Genomic DNA, 22,521 nt, shown 5'->3' on the forward strand with positions numbered 1-22,521 from the left:
ATGACTGCTCTACCAGTTATCGCCAATCATAAATGTAACCTTAGATGTACACACTCAATTTTGAAATATTATTTTCAGGAAATGACTCATAATTAGTAAATAAGTTCATGTAACTACCAAGCAAGGATATGTCAAGGATATTTTAACCTCAAAACCATTATAATATTAGTAGATAGTGGTAATTAAGTACCTAGTTTTTTATCTTGTTGTTTTAGAGTTATTTCTTGGCCATGCACTGGGATGACTGAAAAATATATATCTATATCTATATTTACAGTATATACACCATGCTTCTCACTTCTCTTCTCTCTCCTTGCTTACCCAGCAGCCCCTCTGCCAATGTTTCCCCCACACCTGGCCAAACCCTCCTCTCTTTGCACCTAACCATCTCCTCCTCCCTTCATACCTCACTGACTACCTTGCACCTATCTCCTCACAGCTTGCTCAGACCTCCACCCTCACCACAACATTTAATGTCTTTTGCTTAACTGGTGAGACATCACATTTATTAGATTTGAGCACCACCCTTCACCCGACAATCCCAGTGCAGTTCACAACATAAAAATACAAGATAAAAAACACAAAATACATAATTAAAAAACTCCAAAACAAACAAATAGATATTCTGCAAGCAGAGTTCTTAGGTCTCTTAGTTCCAGAGACAATGTAAAATGTTACCTCACCACTGGCCAAGATGAGGAAACTGTACTATTGAGCTACCCATGTTAAATGGACAATGATATCTAATCCCACATCCTAGTACCTTGTTTCTCACATTTCTTGTTCTTTTCCCTCCGCTGCCCATCTATGAGAATTGTTTTAATTCAATTTGTCTCCCCAACGCGCTACAAAACCCAAAGCAATTTGGAAGTTCTTTGTAGTCCATAACATCCGACTCTTTGCATGTTTTCAACTGACTTAAAATGGAGGAGATAATTTGGAACTGTTTGTTTGGTTTTTTAAAAAAAGGTTTCTATAGAACTTTTCCTAATAAATATCCATGACTATTATTTCACAAACGTAAACTCAGATTTACAGAGGGAGATGTTGAACATCAACTTGGAAAGTATAAGAGTTTTTGTTTTAGAATCTTTTTATCTTTAAAAAAACCCAACAACAAAACCCAACCTAAGTCTTACAAAAGGATTTAAAGTTTTGACAATGAATCCAGACAGCTCACATATCTACTGGGAAAAGAAACCAAGAACAACAAATCATAAAGCAAATAGAAAGAGAAATAAATCTGGAATGGTATTCCAATAGAAGCAACTGCCTTCATACCTCTGAAATGAAAATTCGTGCAACCAAACCTCCCAGGTAACTTTATTCTCTATTTTTCTAAAACATTTACTTACTTCAATTCCCTGCACAGACTTTTTTTTATTGCTCCCAAATTATGCACATGTTACAGCTCATCACTAAAATCTGAAATTCTAAACTTTCAAACATATGGCACTGTACATGTGATCATCTTCTACTGGGATAACCTTCCATTAAAGTGTTTTGTTTGTTTTTCCAGCAGGAATGACTAACAACCAGATACCTCAGCTACTGTACTAAAACTGTTGTCAAGGAGTGTGCTTAACCTCTCAGTAGTACCAGTCTGTTTCAGGTTCCCACATTAGTGCTCTCAAAGTTGAACTTTTATAATTTAAATAACATGCTTTTTGGAAGGCAAGTTCTCCTACAGTTTTTGTCATTCCTCAGAAAGCATGGACTTAATTATGGACAACCATTTCAATTTCCATTGTATCCATTCTTGAGTCAGCAATATAATATTTTAGGAAGTGCCTTGATTGACACTTTTGTTGCATGCACTTCTCTTGCATTGTGTATAGACACATCAGCATCTATATTCCTCTTCCTGCCCGTGTCAATTATTTGCGTCTGGATTTTGCATTAAAAATTCTGCATAAATTACTAAATTACTTTACAAACCTGAAGTTCAATAAAATCACCACTCAAAACAAAACAGCAGTCACTAGGTGATTAACAAACAAGTTAAAAAGAAACCAACTGATTTATCAATGGCCAACAAAGGCCTCATAAAATAAATCTTAAATAAAGAGAAGGTAGAAGGATCTTAAATCTCTGATCTTTGTACTAATCACCACACCACTAATATTACAAAAAAACCTTTTTTTAAAAAAAATACATTTTATTAGACTTGAAACAGGAAACAACACTAGTAAATCATAATACAGTAACACTAACAATACTAAAGAAAAACCAAAACAGTCACCAGAAGGGCTTAAAACCCAAGCAAAGTACAAAGCAGAGTGGGAGGCAATAAATGAGAAGTATAGGTACTCTTAAAGTATAAGCAGTGGGCTTTATCTTCCATCTTAGTGCTGTGCTGATTAGAACTAAGACTGGATCTTTTCTCTCCAACTTTAGCACTTAGCACCACAGTGGTGCGGTTGGAAATAACACCATTATTCTCAGAGTAAAAGGCAGCATTTCACCCGTATCCCAGCACTGGTACGAGTGGCAGGGGGAAAGATTGCATTTTACTATGCACGTAACTTTCCAGCTCTCCCCATCCCAGGGCTGTGATGCTGATTGTGTATACCTATGAGTGTGTGTGTTTGTGCGTGCGTGCGTGCAATGTTGTATGTGAGAAAGACTGTGGGTGTGCTAAATGTGCATGAATGTGTATGGGTGGTGTGTGAGGGTGTGTGCATGTGTGTGTGTTGTCTGCATGTGCATATGTCTGCTGTTTCTATAGCTTGCATCCATACACACACATATACAATAAGCTATGCCTACTTCTGGCCTTTGGAGGAATGGCTGAATGCCAAAAAAGGTAACTTCCCACTCCAATGTAAGCCCAAGTGTTAGATGGCATAAGGTGCAGCTGGCTAACAAAAATATATTCTGGAAACCAGCATTTCAAAATGTGCATTCTTACCTCTTGACTGCAAACCGTGACCACATGCTTCATTGACTCCTAGCACACCTTGTCTTACAGAATCTGGCACCAACATACACCAGCTCCACTTGTGGATCTTCCAGCTGGAATTGCAACAAAAGAAGAGCTATGATTATATTCTCTGATTTACTTATTTGTTTCAGAAAAGAACAATCCATTAATTACAGCTTCTGATTCAGTCTCATTCTCCTGACACTTTAAACACCAAGTCTCTCCTTCTCTGAACGTTGGCTGTGATGACTTGGGATGCAATGCAAAACATTTGGAATGTACCAAGGCTCCTCTGATTGAAGAGTATATTTGCAATGAATGACACCGAATTTATCCTGATACAGTAACCTATCCATCACCCTCCAGCCATGCTCACCACTGGCATGCAGACCCTGGAAGGTGGTTCATGACAGAACGTGTCCCTCAGGCTGGAGAAGACTTCTCACTCCTCCTATAGAAGGAGTGAAGGCATTCTATTCTCTCATTCACTTAGGGGAAGAACAACATATATTTCTACCGGTTAAACGGGCAGGTTTGGAAGTGATAAAGTATGGCTTCATCTGCAGCAAGCCTCCTGCTCATGAAATCAACCTCCTCTCTCCTCATCTGCTGCTGCCATGACCAGATCTGAAGCTTTCAATTAGCCACAGCTCATTCTTTCTTCCAAACCTGACAAAATGATGTTAATCTTAGCAATTGTGTGTCTTTTAAGCCAACTTCAGAACGTGAGTCTGCTTCAGCAAACCACAGTTTAGCTAAACGTAAGTATGCTCAAAAGCAGAAGCAAAAGCTTCAGATATTCTTATTGTGGCTGCCCTGGAAGAGGAGAGGGGAAGCATGAATCAGCCTTAGGCTCACTGCAACATATTCTCATCATGATAAACCATGAATCAGCTCAGGGTCATTTATCCATTTGAGCTTCAATCCAACAAAAGCATCCTTATTTGCAAAAGAATACAGATGAATGCACACAGATGAGTGCAAAATTGTGCTTTGGGTTTTTAAGCTCTTGGCACATGTCTAAATTTACACTAGGCTTAATTTAAACAATCATACTTTTTAAGAGTTATGTGAATCACTTATTAAAATAAACATTTATTTGGAGTGTTCAAACAGGCAATACACATTTTTTTCAATGATAAGATAGCTATGTTCTCTCAGTAGGTTAAGCAATGTGTCGGTATTTCAAAACGTGTTCTTTCTTTAAAAAAAAACTAATTACAGAATTTGAATTATACTTTAATTATTATTGTGGGGTGGAACAAATGGTCACATTGGATAAATTAATGGCTATGGCTTTAATCCAGAAATTATGGAGTTTCATCCATGGGACACTCCCACCACCAGAAAGAGGAGAGGGGAAGAGATAACTTTTGCCAAATCAGACTCCTACTGCAGTACCATTGTCCGTCAAAAGCCTGCTATGGAGGGTTAGGGAATCCCCCAGGACAGCATAAGAATAGGAATGTCCCTGTGCACACCATAGCACAAAGAGCACGGCGCCAAACACAGTCTCCCAATGTAACTCTCTAGACTTGACCCTGTAGGTAAGAGCAGAACCACTGTAGAACAGTAACCCCAATACTCAACCCATGATCAATGTTCTCAAAAACCACTGAGACACCAAGAAGCAGACTCATACTCCTTTCATCCCTGTCTCAATTTAAGTCAGCCATCAGGACAACCACAGCTGATTCAGTCCTGAACCCAGATGGATCTACAGTACAGTGGTACCTCTGGTTGTGAACAGGATCCGTTCTGGAGCCCCGTTCGCAACATGAATAGAACGCAACCCGCGTCTGCGTAGGTCGCGATTCGCCACTTCTGCGCATGCGCGTGGTGTCATTTTGAGCATCTGCGCATGCACGAGCGGCGAAACCCGGAAGTAACCCTTTCCGGTACTTCTGGGTCGCCGCAGAACGCATCCTGAAATCACTCAACCTAAAGCAAATGCAACACAAGGCATGACTGTAGATGATTTATATCTTCAAGGAACTCTTGCAACTCTCTCCTGCACTACTCTCTCCACCACTTTATCCCAGAAATGTGTATTTGCAGCCAGATGCTAATTGTTATAAGCAATAGGATCCAGGTTGGGCTTCTACAGGAGTGAACACGGTCCCATGTGTTCAAGGGTAGCAGACACCACACCACCGCACAAAGTCAGAGGATTGATGTTGGATTCTAGTGCTGGTGCACGCTTCCCAAACTCAACATCAATGCGGTGATTTGCACATATCAGGTTAAACTGAACTACTGCCTTGTATCTGAAGATAAAAAGTATACTGAAGAAGAATATCTTCCTTTGCAATGGAACTTGCACCCATTTTCTCCTGTTGCCCCCGTATGCCCCCTAAAGCTATTATGGGTTTCACCCCAGCCCTTTAGAGCAGATTTGGGAAGGGAAGGAGCACATGGGGGAGTTCCTAGCGCAAGTAGAAATTCCATGTGCTGACAAAAAAGAGTTAGCTGGGTACCATCCTATATTTCCAAAAAAATATTAGCCTGTTTTCAATGTCCCAATTAAAATCAACAAATATGGATTAAATTTACTGGGCATTTTGTGAATACAGTACTGCAACCCTCATATTTAAACATTCTTATATACATATGTATATATATAATACCTGTACACAGCACAAAGAGGGATGTCTTCACATTCCCTTTCTTCAAACAAGGTGTCTGGACATTCCTGTCCTCCATTAACAGCATCATGAATAATAATCCTGTAACGGGACTGTTTCATTGCAGGAGCATTACCTGAGAAAATATTTTAAAACGGTAGCAAAATGTTGGTTTTTCTGTCTTTCTTTCACAGTTAGGTAATTTCATGCATTAATGATTTTGCCTTTGATTTGAAAAGTGTCAAACTTCAAATCCTGCCTTTGGTTACACTGAATCTAGTAAAACATATGACTTTATTTCCATTTGTTACCAAGTTGAAAATTCTAGGTACAATCTAGAGAGAGTAGAAGAGGGTTAGAGATTAACAAACATGTGGCATCTAAAGCATCACATTCTTACACCAATCCAACAATCTTCTTACATGTGTGGGACAGGCCTTGCTCCTGTGGAGGGTTCAAGGAAAGATTAAAAACAAAACAAAACCAGAACTGTGTTTGTTATACATGTGGATAGTAGATGGTTGTTGTGGATTGCAAGAAACAGAAGGCACTTGCTAGGATAGGGCAGCAGGTCTCCTTAGCCACTGTAACCCCTAAAGTGTTAACCTTGTTATCCTTCTATAGGCAATGATGATGAACCATCACATGATGTCAATGTATATTCATATCTAACATCTGTGCCACTAAGCATGGTGTTCTATACATGCCATTGCTAAACAATGCCATGCTACTTGAGATATTTTCTAGACCTAATGAATTAGGATATAATGGACTCATTCTGCATATCCAGGGATTGTATGATTCAACTGTATGTACAGGGCCTTCTCGGTAGTGACACCCTCCTTGTGGAAAACCCTCCCTTCAGATGTCAAGGAAAGAAACAACTATCTGACTTTTAGAAGACATTTGAAGGCAGTCCTGTATTGGGAAGTTTTTAGTGTTTCATGTTTTATTATGTTTCGATATATGCTGTGAACCGCCCAGAGTGGCTGGGGAAACCCAGTCAGATGGGTGGGGTATAATAATAATAATGATAATGATAATGATAATGATAATGATAATGATAATAATAATCTTCCTGTATGTTCCAATATGGATGGAAAATAGCAGGCAGTTCCTCCTAGGGGCAGGCACCCCCTTCCCATAACTATGACCTCCATGGTCAACTCTAATCCTCTAATTATGTAGGTTGTTCCTCAACTTCGTGTCCTCCAGATGTTTTTGGTTGCAACTCCTTTCAGCTCCAGGCAATATGGTAAATACTCATAGGTAATGGGATTTGTAGCTGAAAATATCTGGAGGGCATCAGGCTTGGGCAGGCTGATCTAGATCATGCCATTTCTTAAAATAAGCTTTTATTATTTATATGGATTTTTACAGAACCTGACATGTCAAAACATTGCAAAAAATTGTACACAACTTTAACCATTTCAGCAATGTCATCAATTCAATCTAATACGAAGAACACTCCAAATTCATATTTTAAAAACTCAGTTATATGCGATCTAAACAACTTCTACCACTCATTGAGATCCACTCCAATTATTGTCGCAGATATGGGGAAAATACAGTATTCAACACAGCCATTTCCCCCCTCCTTCCTTCTTTAAACCGCAGACTATGTTAATATTGAAGAATAATTGTCTGACTTCTTTCCCAAATTTTCCAAACATCACTTTATTTAGAATGATGTTATCTCTCTTATTCCCAGAATAAGGCAGCATTTATTTATTTTTTGTTGAAGCTCTTTCAAGTTTACTAAGAGAAAACAGCAGGTGTTGTGAATCTATGCTTGCATGCATTATTGGGTCCAGTAGGGACCTTAACTTGGCTCATGAGGGCATTTTCCTCAAGCGATGCCCAGCTGCCCCATACCTGATGTCATATATGGTGCTTGATTATAATGTTTATGAGAGATATATCTAACAGGAATCTCTACAGGCTGCTTTCCAATTTAACTTCTGAAGAAGATCTTTAAATGCAAGTTGGCCAAAACATGTTGGTCTGCTTTGGAAATAAAATCCATATCCACCCCACCCCACCCCCAGCATCTTGAGGCACATCGCTTTGTTTACCATACCTGAAGGAGCGTCTCCACCCCCATCGTTCAGCCTGGACACTGAGATCCAGCACTGAGGGCCTTCTGGCGGTTCCCTCATTGCGAGAAGCAAAGCTACAGGGAACCAGAGAGAGGGCCTTCTTGGTAGTGGCACCCGCCCTGTGGAACGCCCTCCCATCAGATGTCAAGGAAATAAGCAGCTACCTTATTTTTAAAAGACATCTGAAGGCAGCCCTGTTTAGGGAAGTTTTTAATATTTAATGCTGTATTGTTTTTAACACTTGATTGGAAGCCGCCCAGAGTGGCTGGGGAAACTCAGCCAGATGGGCGGGGTATGAATAATAAATTATTATTATTATTACCGTATTTTTCGCACCATAGGATGCACCGCCCCATAGGACGCACCTAGTTTTTTTTGGGGGGGGGAATAAAGGGGGGAAAATTATTGCCCCCCCCCCGCGGGAACGCAGCTCTGCGCAACCCTCAGGAGACCGGTGCGGCTCCGCGCCGGTCTCCCAAGGGTTGCGCAGAGCTTCCTGAAGCCTGGAGAGCAAGAGGGGTCGGTGCACACCGACTCCTCTCGCTCTCCAGCCTTCAGCGAAAGCCTGCATTCACCCCATAGGACGCACACACATTTCCCCTTCATTTTTGGAGAGGAAAAAGTTCGTCTTGTAGGGCGAAAAATACGGTATTATTATTATTATTATTCCCATTGAATCAATCACCCATCTCCTACTACGCTTCTGAGAAAAATCCCACCCCACCCTCCCACTATATATAAGGGTCTGGTGACTTCTGTTTCAGTGTATCTGAAGAAGTGTGCATGCACACAAAAGCTTATACCCAGCACAAACTTAGTTGGTCTCTAATGTGCTGCTGAACAATATTTTATTTATATCGCTTTGGATGTTCTTCTGTTTTTGTACTTTCCTTCCATGCCCTAGTGATGTCTTGTCCAGACTACAGTAATGCATGTCATGTGAAACTGTCCTTGAAGATGTTCTGGCAGCTAGTGTAGAATGCTGCTGCCAGGTTGGTCAGTAGGCAGCCAAACGGGGCGGTGTGTCACTGTTCCTCAGAGCACTCCACCAGATGCCAGTGAGCTACTGCACCCAATATGAGGTGGTTGAACTAGCAGGGAAAACTCTAAATGACTTGGGACCCAAGGACCTAATATCAACCACCTTGGGCCTTCGGACTGGAAGAGGAAGCCCTGTTGGTGGTGGTGCCACTGTGTGCTGTGCTGTTGGCAGGACCTCTGCGCTTTGTTCCAAATTCTTGTTGTAAATTACTAGTTTCCACCTCTTTATCTCCTTAAGCAAAATATCATCTACGCGCATTTGTAGTGTATGACAACTCTTTGCAGAAAAGAGTCTGATGACATTTAGCTGAAGGACAAGCGATAGGTGGGAAAGTTGGACACCAATTCCCCAGTTCAGATTTTTGTATTTTATCTGAGGCAAAGGATTTGCTCCAATGCCAATATCTGTTCTGTTTGTTTGTTTGAAAGTCGCTTGCCTAGCCGCTTGTTATTTTGGCAGATATTTAATTTAATATCTGATATGTAAAACTGCCTCCTGCTTTGTCTGTGGCTTAGGCATTTAGTTACATATTGTCTTTGTTAAATAATCTCTCCTATTTAATTCATATGCATAGAACATGAACTGATTTCTAAACTTCCAATCATGTTGCATTTTTCATTGTGCAGCACAAATTAAAGAACTTCCAGTATAGCCATCTCAATAGCAAATCAAGTGAGCAACAAAATTCCCACTACTCAGTTTTAATTTAGAATCATATTAGAATGATAACTCTGCCAATGAGGTTAAATAATTAATTTGGAGGAGGGTTTTTTTTATTGTACAGGATTATTTAATAAACAGAGTAATTTAGTAGTTAATTTATTCTCCTTATTCATATACAGTTTGTTGAGAGTATAAAAAGCAAACAACTAATTAAAGCACTATTCCCTGTTTTTAAACGACAGGAAAAATCTATCGAGAAAAACTTACTGTGTGTATTGCAATATTTGTAGAGGCAGAGCACACAAGCAAAGATGATGGGAACAATTATAACTTTCATGCAGACAATAGAATTAGGCACTATTGTACAAAAATCAGGAGAACTTTCTGCATAAAGCATGTATAAATCTACTTATCTGGAAAAAAATATTATCTGATGTGCAAATCACATTTTAATTTGAGATGGAATGACTTGTATTTTTTAAAAAGGTGATGGTGGAGGGGAGAGCAATATTGACACTACGTTTTCCTGAGAGTTGTATCTGACTAAGTCATACTCAGAGTAAACCCACTGAAATCAATTATGATCATCTTAAGTCCATTGATTTCAGTGGCTTTACTCTGAGTATGACTTAGCTGGACTGAAATTTTCCTGTGCTTTCAGTGCTCACTGAAAACCACATTTCTGATGGCAGTTTTGCTGTGAAATCTCAAGGGGGATGAAATGGCTATGGATTGTTTGATACTCAATACACTACATTTCTAGAATGTTTTGCCACCACCAACTCCACTTAGCATCGAGCTTCTGAGAAAGCCACTGGACACGTGGGAAAACTTCCACTATCCAATGATTTAGCTCAAAGCATAGTTCTGTACTTTAGGAGATGGGAGGGGGAACCTGAATATCCTATCAAATTAGAACAAACAACAAATAGCCATGTGGTGAAAATGAGCCCATATCTTCAAGGTAAACCTGAAGGAACATCTCCACCTCCATCGTTCTGCCTGGATGCTGAGGTCCAGCACCGAGGGCCTTCTGGCAGTTCCCTCATTGCGAGAAGCAAAGATACAGGGAACCAGGCAGAGGGCCTTCTCAGTAGTGGCGCCCGCCCTGTGGAACGCCCTCCCACCAGATGTCAAAGAGATAAACAACTACCTGACATTCAGAAGACATCAGGGAAGTTTTTAATGCATGACATCTTAGTGTATTTTTGGTCTTTGTGGAAGCCGCCCAGAGTGGCCGGGGAAACTCAGCCAGATGGGCGGGGTACAATTTTTATTATTATTATTATTATTATTATTATTATTATTATTATTATTATTATTCAAGGTCTTCAAACAGAATTTTCCAACTTTTCCAGATCATTGCTCCATAAAATGCACATGACATTGAAGTCTGTGCAAAAGAGTGATGCGTGGCTATGCTGGATTTGGATTGAGCCACAGCCCAGTTCAGATTAGGGCAATGGTTATACTACCTTTGCAAGCTGAAAACACTTAAGATTTGATCCAATGGGGAAAGCAGAGAGGAGTGAGCTGTTTTCACACCAGTCCAGCTCTGTCTATCTTATACTTGCCTACTTTTTTGTGTGTCCTTTGCATTTCAAGGAAAGCCTCCACTGCCACTAATGAAAACAGCAACTTCAGAAAGGCTGTTTTCCATGGGAGGGAGAAAAGAGAGAGTTAGAGTCATTTCTCCACCAGGGATGCAACTTACCATCAGAAGGACAGAAATAGTTCCAAGGCTGCTCTGCTTCTCAGTAGCTATTTACATGTCGGGGTTGTTTGTTTTTTTTAATTAAATCACATGCATGTTAATTTGACCCATAAATTAATATGTCTAGTTTGGCTCTAAATTGTGAATCTGTAGCCAGGTCCTTGTGTTCTTAACACATTTTGTGAAGGGTTTAGTAGACTGCAAGTACTGAGAAACTAATGATGAAAATGTAATATTAAAAAATCAGAGGCTGGGTTGAGTTTTCTGGCAAGTGGTACAGACCTATGGAGCTCTTCTCGGCTTGCAATGCTTTAGCTACAGTAGTGCGCATCAGTACTGCTGCACAAAAAGCCAATTCATAGGATTAAGGTGCTTGGTACATAGTATTGCTCACTACCTGAATCCAAACAAAAACAAAAGCTTATCACTTTATCTTCTGTGCTGATATGATAGGGATTGTTTATTTGTTCTGACCAGAACTTCTTTATCCCTCTTTTAAAGCAGCTTACCATGTTGGCAGGTGGTAGGGCAGTGTGTCCATTCGCTGAAAGGGGTCACCACACAATCCTTCTTGCATGGCAGCAAACATGGGCGGACTGTGTCTGGCCGGGTGGATTCTGGGCACCTGAAAACACAATTTTAAGTGTAACGTATGAGAACTGCCTTTAAGAAAGCCTTTAAGAAAGGGGAAAAAATCTCTGCTGTGCAATAAAACACAGAACTCTGTTAAAGAGCTCCACACTATACACACACACTATACACAAGCCCTTACGTCTAAGTAGACATGTATAGGTTTTCATAGATAATACTAGAAATACATAAGCACAAGACAAGAGCAGCTGGAAAACAAAACACATTTTTTTGAGAAATAAGCTGGAATTCGTTTAGCTGTGTCATACTTCGTGACTTGTTGAACACATCATGGTTAAAACAAGCCATCACTTAACTTGCCTTAAGGCAGCATAATCAAATCCAAACACACCACCCTCCTGAAAGTGTTCACATTGAATTTAATGCCCCCCTACTTTTTTGTGTCCCAGCTTTTAACATAAAATCCAGAAAACAGCCATCTCTTGCAGGTTCTTTTATAAAGAGAGGCTTCCAATAGCTGCTAATTTTTTTGATCCCATTCCTCCCATTTATACATCTTTGCCCTAATCTTTATTGCCTGGTAATCCTGGATGGATGGTTTCCTTCCCCCAACTCTCAATATAAAATACGAATAAAATTCATATGTCAGCAATCCCTAATTTGAATTATGAGAGGGAGGTAAAAGGGGCAGTTCTATTTGCTGTGGAAGATCAGCTGTTCTAAATGGGGCAGTAAAACAAAGGAGAGGAAAGAATGAGCTTTTCACTGTCTTAATTTCCATGCAGACAGATTGCTTGAGAAACACCCACAAGTGAAATATAACTTCCAAACCAATCAGTACCTTAATCACTGACAGTTTTCAAAGTATGGTAGGAGTTAAACATAGGCCACAAAGCTGCTATTGTGAAATATTTAATAACATCAAACAAAAAGTTTTTAAAATTAATCCAAGTGAAACAGTGAAATGCATTGTTTTAATAAGTGTGTATATTGTTCTCAAATGAATTCTTGGTATATAATGCGTTTTTGTTTCCATTATCTCTTTGAAATTTATTTCTAGGAACTGTTCATTTTTCTATCCACTTGGAGGTCTGTAAAATGGAAAATGAATTTAGCTCCCACCTCCTTCAAAGTAATAGGAGCGAAAATCCACATTTCATAACTTCAGCAAAACCTAAATTGAATATTTATGCAGATACATAAATCTTCTTCTCAAAGTTACCCTGCGGTTAAGCACTTCCCATAGCTTTTAGAGAATCACTGGAAGCTCAAATTTTCATAAATAGTCAAATGCAATATAATAAGCAGGTCTAGTCACAAACAATTTTCCTGCTCATTATTATGATTAAATTCAGAAACCTATACTTTGAAACCACAAGTCTCAGGCAGCCTAAGCTTTCAATGAGTTAAGGAGGATAAAGGACACAGAGTTTACTGATGGAGCAAGGGCTAAAAGCCTTATCCTGCAAAGATGTACATATTTGGTATACAAAAGTCAGCAAACGAAATAGTTAAAGAATTGGTATTTTGTTTGTCAATAAACTTTGCATTTTTCTGTTATAAGTTCTGGGGTATCTCCACTGCGGTCACCCTTCTCTTGCACATGTGTGCACACACATTCCTAACTGTGATCATACAGAGCTGCCCCATCAGCTATGATTCCACTATGTTCTGCTAATACTATTAGTCAAACCAGCTCATGGTGGGACCAGTACAAACCATTTCCCCCCACTGAAGCCATAATAGGTTAAAGTTCCAATTCCAGAAATCTCAGTACTTGAAGTCACTTTGTGCTACCTCTTCATTTCAAGGCAGATTTACATTCCTTTAACACTTTCTCTTTTCGATTAAACACTGTTCCGACTTTCAAGACTTACCTGAACACTTCAAAGCAGGGGCAGCCAACAAGATGCCCTCCAGATGCTGTTGGACTCTAATTCCCATCGGCTCAAAGCAAGTATGGTAAACCCAGCAGGGATGATGGGAGTTGTAGTCCATCAACACCTGCAGGGCACCACCTTGGGCCACCACTGTTTTAGAGTGCCACTGAAGATCACTGTCCCTCACTTAGACTTCTACATAAGGGATGAAGAACAAAATATGCTTGAAAGAGTGTATGATGCAGCAAATGACAAAAAAGCCTCATGCTGACAATTTTCCTGGTTATCAATGGGCACTAGACATTTCTTTCCTCAATTAATCTCATTAATCTAAAGAATTTTAATTAACTTTCAACGTAGCCTGCTCATTTTTAGCAGAATTGTTCTGAGAGATACAAGGATTAAAACTAGGCTGTCATTCTCCAGACTAATTAACAGTGCAGAAAGTAATTAGCAATGTCTTGATTGTATGTATATATGTATGTATAGGGAAACAACTGTGCTTCTGACTTCTCTGAGCTTCTAAAGCAAAGCAGAAGGTTAAGTCATACATAGGGATAAATGTTGTTTAGAATAACATACTATATATAGAGTACTATGCTATAAATCAACATAGCAATGAACATTTCACACATACCTTTCTTTAATGGGAGTCAACATATGTTAAATGATTCTCCACCTTTTTTGTGTTTTGCTGGGATAATTCTGCTAGCAGGGTGTAATCTAGACTAGTATCCAAATGTGCACACATTCTAAAGCTCAGGAAACTGTTTGTTTGGTTGTTTGTTTTCTGAGGGGAAAAAATCTCTCTCAGCAGTTGAGCTTAAAGATCCCATCAAACAAAAGCAAAAGGAGTTTGGTACAAGACCTCCTAAAAGGATAACTCTGAAAAAATAGCCCATTTAGAGTGGAAGCCATTTCCCTTTCATCAATTCTTCCACCAGAATTTAAAATGTTTTATTTATTTTTTAAAACCAGTAACTATGGAAGTTACAGCAGTAGATCTGCATTCCTTATAACATCCTCTGACTGCCTCTTCCCATATGAACTGATTTGGGCACTACAATGATCATCTGAAGCCCTTCTTTGTGTACCACCCCCACAAGGGGTCCAGTGGGTGGAAAAAAGGGAACAGCCCATTTCTGCAGTGGCTCCCCATCTGTTGAATGCTGTCTCCAGAAAAGACTCACCTTCGTTACATATCTTTAGGCACCAGGAGAAAACATTTCTCCTCAACCAGATGTTTGGCTGATTAACATCCTGTGTCTTTTGTGGGTTATTGGTTCGTATTGGTTTTTACCTTATTATGCATTTTCCTTTCTCAATTTGTATGTTGTAAACCACCCTGGACAAAGGGCAGTATACAAATTTAAGAAATAATAAAAAAATATTGTTCTTGTATCATCTATGCGTTTTTCTCAGTAGGAAGGCATTTGAATCTCCCTACATTTTTAAAAAAGTGCCAGAAAAGGGAACAGATTACATTAAATCAGCAGCCTCTTTAATTGAATGAAGTGGATAGAGAGCTCTGTCTGTTTCACCTCTTGCAGCCTAGCTTAGTATTACCTTGTTCACCAAACCCCAGAAGGACTCAACCAGTACAGAAAGAAGGAAGAGTCATGTGGTGGTGGTCTGCATACCATCTTAGCAAACTGTCACTTCTACAATGACATTCTTAGGTCTGAAGGAAATTTAGTTAGAAACCAAAGACATGGTGTGTCTCCAGTGCCATGCATTTCTGAACAATACCTTTTGGCTGGGACCTGGCCAGAATTATTCTTCACACAGAAGACCTTCCTCGTCTGCATGCCCACTCCACAGGTAGGCTCACCATTCCAGTTAATGGTAGCATTCAGAGCTGTTACCAAGATGTTTTCTGAACAGGGACTCCATGTTGATGTTTCCCAGTAGATCTGGTTGCAAGCGTGCTCATTGCATGTACGATATTCTTCTAGTGCATGATTAGGAGGGCATGACTTTCCACCTGTATAGAATAAAAACAACAGTGTGTAGCAGTCTGTGTGTGTGTGTGTGTGTGTGTGTGTGTGTGTGTGTAAAACACTGGTTGCATTCCTGCTGCAATAAAGGATCTTCTAAGAACTAGTACAGGTAACTCCCCATTTGCGTGGGGGTTGTATTCTGGGTCACAGTGCGCATTGGTGGGGTGCGTGTAAGCCCACCCTATTCTGGGGCAAAAAGTGGTGTGCATGTCACCCATCACGTGTGCCTTGAATGTGCACAAAATGGAAGTTGCCTGTATTGAACAATGCTGTGTTCAGTCACACACAAAAGGACAATTTCCCCAACTTATGATACTAGTTTCAGGATCCTATGACTTATACTCAAGTATTGCTCAAATAACATAATTGCCATTTATTTTATTTGAGCCGTACATTATTATAAGTCATAAGCATCCACTCTGGAAGCGTATGCACACTGACTTAAGCTTCAGAGACACACGGCAGTGATTTCAGTATTCCATGTACAGAGACCCAAAACTGGCTGCCCAACACAGTTCCAGCATACAAGCTGACAAAGAGCACTGAGGTAGCAATGAGTAGCAATTACAACAGTCATGATGGAGCTAAGATTGGGATCTGAACATGTTATCACTACAGTACGCTGCTGCCCTCAAGTAGCAGCCCTGGGACACAGGACCCGATGCATACTCTGTGGAATACTCACAGGATCTGTTGTTGATTTTTCAATCTGTATGCTAAGTTACAAAGTGTAGCAGAAAATGGAGCCACACAGAGCCAACTTTGAATTTGGTATGAGTTGATAAAACTGAATTCCCTAGCTGGTGATTAATTATAGTTCTATGAAATACCAAACATCATAGAAACTTGGAGAAAACTATAGATGCACAAGCTTATCTTTACTGCCATTGCTTTCCTGAGGCTGCAGTGTTCAAATGACCATATAAACAATACCACCACCACCACTTACAACAAGGGGGGGATAGTGAGGCAGAGACAAGCACCAAGTAAATTAAGTGTCTACTGTAACACAACCTTCCTTTGTTCTGCATACTTATTGAAAAATTTAGTGATATAATTCCCATTGGAAAACTATGATTTCCAAGTTCTTAAGCTGTTCTTATGGAGGAGAAAAAAAGGTTCAGATTGTTAAATTTCACTCCCTAAGATGCCCAGCTGATGCCATTTTGCACCAACAAAGTGCAAACTGCATATCTTGTAGATGTGAAAGTACTATGTGTGGCCTTTGCATAAAAATTAGGAGAAAGGTGGTCCAGACTGCCACCCAGAAGGTGTTTCCACCCCTAAGAATTCATCTTGAAAATGCATACCTATGAATCCGAAATGCCACAATCCAAAATGATGATAGGCAATCACCTAGGGGTTGTATAAATTTATAGTCCAGGGGTGAAGAAGCTGGCACCCTCCAGGTGTGGTATTCCAAGTCTCATCAGCCCCAGCCAAGATACTCAATGGCCAGAGAAATGATCATTTCATTTATGGATCACTTCCCATGAGGCATCCTGAAGCAACTCACAATATAAAAACATACAGTTCAGTTGATTAGAGTGTGGTGCTGATAATGCAGGTTCGAGACCCATATGGGACAGCTGCATACTCCTGCAATGCAGCGGATTGGACTAGATGTTCCTCAGGATCCCTTCCAACTCTACAATTCTAAGATTCTATGATATAAAATACTGTAGTTTCACATTTTTTTAAAAAAAAACACCCAATAAAAACCCCTGATCTAACCAGCATTGTTCTGTTTGTCCACTTTATCAATACTTGGCAACACTGCATAAACTGCTTTTCATTGCTTCTTCTAAAGCTTCAAAGTCACTGTACTGTTTTCAGACATATTTGGGGTCATTAAAAGCTAGCACATTACCCTTCCCTAAATCCATAAGTAGAGCAAACAGGTCACCACTGAAGTCAAATGGAATGATCTTGAAATTACATATTCCAGACTTTAATTATCCCATGCCCCTGCAAAGGAATTAACCTATGAAATATTTAATGTGTAATTCAATATTTAAGTATTCCAATATGTGCATTCTTTTTTTTAATGATACACTTAAGTTTTCACAGAAAAATATTTGGCCCTAGCTAAACACTGTTTCCTCCACTGTGTCTTTAGTTTGCTTTCTCGGATTTATGGCTCTACAGTTACCATCAATATTATTAGGAACATGCATCATCATTTAATTAATTTTTCTATGTAAATTTATCTGTTTAAAAATCAAATATTCTGATATATTAAAAAGCTTCATTAACTCATGACTTCAATGTTATCAGATACAATTTGGAAACAGAATGGATTAATGAATATTTGTACAGAGCTTTGTAGGTGAAAATTCTTTTCAAGTGATAAAGATTATTAATTACTCTTATTTAACTGGGGCTGGGGACTAATCCAAACAGTTCTCTAGGAAAATGTGGAATGATACATGACCTTGAGGAGGCACAACTCACAATCACTCCTCACCACACGGCAATATACATAATATTTGGTTGCTATATTTTTTCTTTTTAAATGTTAATCTAATAATCCTAGGCTTGTGCATTCATAACTTTGCTCTTTCCATACTGCATTTTGGGGTGTTTTTAACTGATCACAGCGGACCACTATTCAACTGCTAATGCAGCACCCATCTGCTGCTACGTTTTGAAGATTTTGATGCTGGTGAGAGAACACGCTATGGTTATATTAAAAATAACACATTTCAACACATACAGCCATGAGGAAAGCTAAAGTATAAGGCAGAGTTTCCAGAACAGCTCTTCAAGTTTTTAACATCCACCTCAGATATTTAGTATTGTAGCATTCCGGCCATATCTGAAGCCATGTCAGAAGAAAGTAATGTTACTCATTTGCAGTCTGTTACTGGTTCAAGGACAAAAAATAGTTTGAAAGCATATCATTCAAGAGGGAAAGTCTTATCCTCAATGAATAAGGAAGTACCAAATGAGACTCCCATAGTTCTGGTATATACAGTTCCTAACCTTGCCATACCACAGGAAGTCTGTAAAGAAAACAAAGAAATAACCATAAGAGATGCGCTGTTCACCTTCTCCTGGTAATGCCAGTATTGACCTCGTTCTGCTTTGCCTGCCTTCAGCATTTTTACTGGTGCATGAGTGAGAACAAGATGACCACTGCGACCATTCAGTCACAACACAGTCCATTCCACACGGAACTTCACATGTTATGGTCTTGGAAGGCGAAGGGGAGTCTGCACAGAGATCACCTGACACATCCTCACCTAAAATCAACACAAAATGGGAAGAGAAAAAGAAGAAGCCCATGTTAATAATATGACCAGTTTAAAATATATGAGTAGTCGTAGCAATATAAAAGCATGGCAGGGAGAAGACTTTGATTGGTTCACAGAAGTACTGCAGCAGGGATGCCAAGGTATGTTTCACGTGTGCACTTCATACCCTCTTCAATTACAAAACTTCATGGGCTTCTTTTGTTCTTTAGGATCAGACTTCTGGGATTTGTCCTTATGGAAACACTACCAGTGGGAGTCCTCTGCTGCCTGTTCTGGATTAGAGGACTCTTGTAGAATGTGCGAGAACACATTCTTGTTCACCTTGCATCACATTCTCAATAATTAAAACTTTATTATTTTTCCTGTGACAATGGAAAATGAAAAACAGGCCACAGGCAGCCCTATGTCTTAGACCAATCGCTCTTCATGATATCTAATGAAACTAATCCTACACTCCAAACATCATCATGCTGCATGATCCTGTGCCATCACTGCACCTAACTTGCTGCTGCTGGCATTTCAAGAAAATATACAGCATGTTAATAAATGTCTTAACCTGCACTACTTGTTATGAAGAAAGGGAGAAAGTACCAGATTTGTAGCTGGTTGACAGACTGAACTCAAAAGGTGCTCATGAATCGTTCCTCATGGACCATTCACTGGGGGGGAAGTGACAAGTGGGGTGCTGCAGGGTTCTATCCTGGACCTGTTGTTGTTCAACATCTTTATAAACAACTTAGATGAAGGAATGGAGGGAATACTCTTCAAATTTTCAGATGACACCAAACTGGGAGGGGTAGCTAATGCCACAGAAGATGAAATCAGGATTCAAGATGACCTTAATAGATTGGAGAACTGGGCTCAAACTAACAAAATAGATTTCAATAGGGAGAGGAGATATCAGACATTCAAAGGAGGCCCTTTCAGGCTGCACCTGGGCCTCATGGAAAATAAGAATCTCATAATGACTGAGGCCCTGTCTCTGCAAATGCAACAGCTGTTACTCAGTTCCGCCTCCATCCTGAGGTGAAACAAACAGGGTGCTTTTGTAGGGGGAATAAATACAAACTGGCCATTGTCCTAATTAACAAGTACTGTACTTCAGAATTTTTCTCATGGGCAAGCATGGCTAACATTACTTCATATATTTCTCCCAATGTTTAGTTCCACCCCAGATGCCCTCTTATTCTCAAACATCTGTGTTTGCCCTCAGCTCTCCTATGCACACCAGCAGATGGCCTCCTCAGTTTCTTTCCTTCTGTTTTGTATACTTTAGAAAAGATGCTGAATAATTTCTTCAACATTTTCATAAAAGCTGGATATTCAGTATATAACTGATATTTATGAAGTGTTGAGGAAATCATGTCTAGTGAGCTGCAAGCCTTAAGCAGATATTCAATAAATTCTTTCCTTTTTTAAAAAAATGCTTCAACACTAATAGAAATGCACATATTAGTCTGAAAGGGTAACGGAAATATTTGTGGTTTGTCAAACATAACTCTTGCTACACTCTGACACAACAGTACACATTAACACATGTGCAAATATATAAAAAGGGCAAGGAAAGAGACTTGATCATGGGCTATGGAATCTTGGATGATTCTCATGTTTGAATTCTTTAAAAGCTCAAATCTCTAACCCCTTATGAACAACATTCCCACTCTGAATGCTCCTCCTTTTAGGATAACTGCAAAGCTTTTGTTATCTTTTATGAACCCAAGATCAAACCAACAAGGTCAATCATTTAAACATGGAGTTGGGGAGCAATAAAACTAAGAACTGCAGCTGCAGAAGAAAACCATCTCTTCACTGGAAACTAGAAGCTGCCTGACAAAGAATTATAAAGTTGAGGGTAAAGGTTTCTATTGCTTTTGTGGGGCAACATGCATATACCAGCTTGCAAATAGTAGAAGTGGAAGTCAGTGGAAGTGCTTAAAGCTGTCAATTGTGCAGCAGTAATTTCTGCATTCATATTCCTAAATGAGGACAGCCTCTTAGTCCCCAAAGTATGAATAAAACTTTTCAAGCACATTATGGTGAGTAATAGAGAGAATTGAGCAGGCAATTCTACTACAAGCTATGTTATATATATATATATATATATATATATATATATGCATGCCTTTGCTGATTAGACAAAATTTGATTTGCCTAATCGCTATACTGTTATTCTAGCCTGTCGAAAGATGAATTAAGTTTGAAAATCCCTCTCCTACAGGAACGCATCTCATCATGAATGAGTATCAATCTTTTCTGTGATGTGTTTGGAAAGATTCTCTCACTGCATCTACCTCTATTCAATCATTCTCTCTGAATGGCCCATTTCAGTAGCAGCACTCTGTGTGTTCAACACTGAGCTGACAGCTGAGCAAGCTAAGGGTTTGGGGTTGGGGAGAGAAGAGGAACTCTTAAACTGCGCACCAATTATGTGCTTGCCTCTACAAGTCATGCTAGCATTATAGTCCTTGCAAGCATTTTGACATCCTGCCCGTGTGGAAGTTGTTACCACATCTCAGAGAACTGGGGTCAAGGTGGAAGTTGTGAGGAGTCCTTCAAGGAAAAGGTAGGATGGGGAGACAGCAATACTTTAAAGTAGCTGAACTGTGAAAATCTGTTCTGTTTCACCATCTCTGTTTACAAGTAATATACAAAATAGTCAGTTCCTGTCAGGTTTATGGTCTACAACAGACAGAAGACTTACTTCCATCTCTTCTTTTTCACTCATAGTAGAATGAGTTGCCCATATTTAACACTTGGCTCAATCTGTGTGGGTGGTACCTACAAGACAGCGGATAGCTTCTGGCAGAGGAACCTAAGTTGGCCTTGGGGAAAATATATGCTTTTGTTTTTATGTAGGAGAAAGAGATGTGATTGAAAATCTATCACTCTTGAAAACATTTTGAATATTTTGGTATGAAAAAAAGGGAAGAAAGACTCTCATCCACAAGGTATATCACCCGAGTGAGACTGGATCCTACTGGAAAAAATATAAGTGGATCTTGGGACTCAAGTGATTTCAAGCAATTCTATTCAAGTGTGGTGGGAAGTAAGTTTCCAGATTGTAACAAGTGCAGAATGCAAAATTTTCTCAAAAGTTTTGTAAGTCTGGGCCAGTCTCCCAATGAATTACAGAAATATTTTCTTTAAAAAGACTAGAAACACAGTAAGCCTGCAACTTGCACAGGGGGTATATTCTGGTGTGCTTCCCAGATGGGGCCTGGTAACCAAGGCCTCCCCCCCGCCCCATGGTGATCTGAGAGGGACTGCCCTGATTTGATGTACGTTATGGGATGAGCCTTAATCTGGAATTAACCCTACTCAATAATCAACCAGCAGTCGGGCTGTGTGATTCAGGGTACACACCCAGTGCCTACGCCAAGACCAACTTAAAACTGTAATCAACAACATTGTGGCCTATTTTATCCCAAACTAATTGTCCTGTGATTATTTCATCTTCATGATAGTTCTTGGCCGTTTGTGGCCTTATTACATCTGGCAGCAGTGGTTGCAGCCTGGTGTGGGAGGAGGCAGCACTGGGGCAGGGGATGTGCACCTGTTTCCCACACAGCCTTGGAGGGCATCATTTCCTTTCCCAGCAGTCACATAGGCTTCCAGTGGTTTATCCATGATTTTGTCCAATCAGCTTCCCCACCCACCCTTTTTGTTATGCTAAGGTTCTGCTTGAGAGTGAGAAGAACGCGATTAAGGCCTTGCTATGGAAGCATCCC

General features: G+C 39.8%; 1 protein-coding gene across 7 annotated transcripts in view; it reads right to left on the bottom strand.

Moving 5' to 3' along the window:
- Positions 1–22,521, bottom strand: part of THSD7B (thrombospondin type 1 domain containing 7B) — a 428,797-nt gene that overhangs the window by 123,580 nt on the left and 282,696 nt on the right. For all 7 annotated transcript variants that reach the window (XM_083405406.1, XM_083405404.1, XM_083405403.1 and 4 more), the window contains 5 exons: positions 18,587–18,781; positions 15,286–15,520; positions 11,575–11,690; positions 5,551–5,683; positions 2,912–3,015 (listed from right to left, as the gene is read on the bottom strand). In XM_083405406.1, the coding sequence (XP_083261532.1) occupies positions 2,912–3,015; positions 5,551–5,683; positions 11,575–11,690; positions 15,286–15,520; positions 18,587–18,781 (783 nt within the window). The remainder of the gene's footprint in view (positions 1–2,911; positions 3,016–5,550; positions 5,684–11,574; positions 11,691–15,285; positions 15,521–18,586; positions 18,782–22,521) is intronic.

Source organism: Podarcis tiliguerta, assembly GCF_965153285.1.
Source record: "Podarcis tiliguerta genome assembly, chromosome: 1".
Taxonomy (NCBI): domain Eukaryota; kingdom Metazoa; phylum Chordata; class Lepidosauria; order Squamata; family Lacertidae; genus Podarcis; species Podarcis tiliguerta.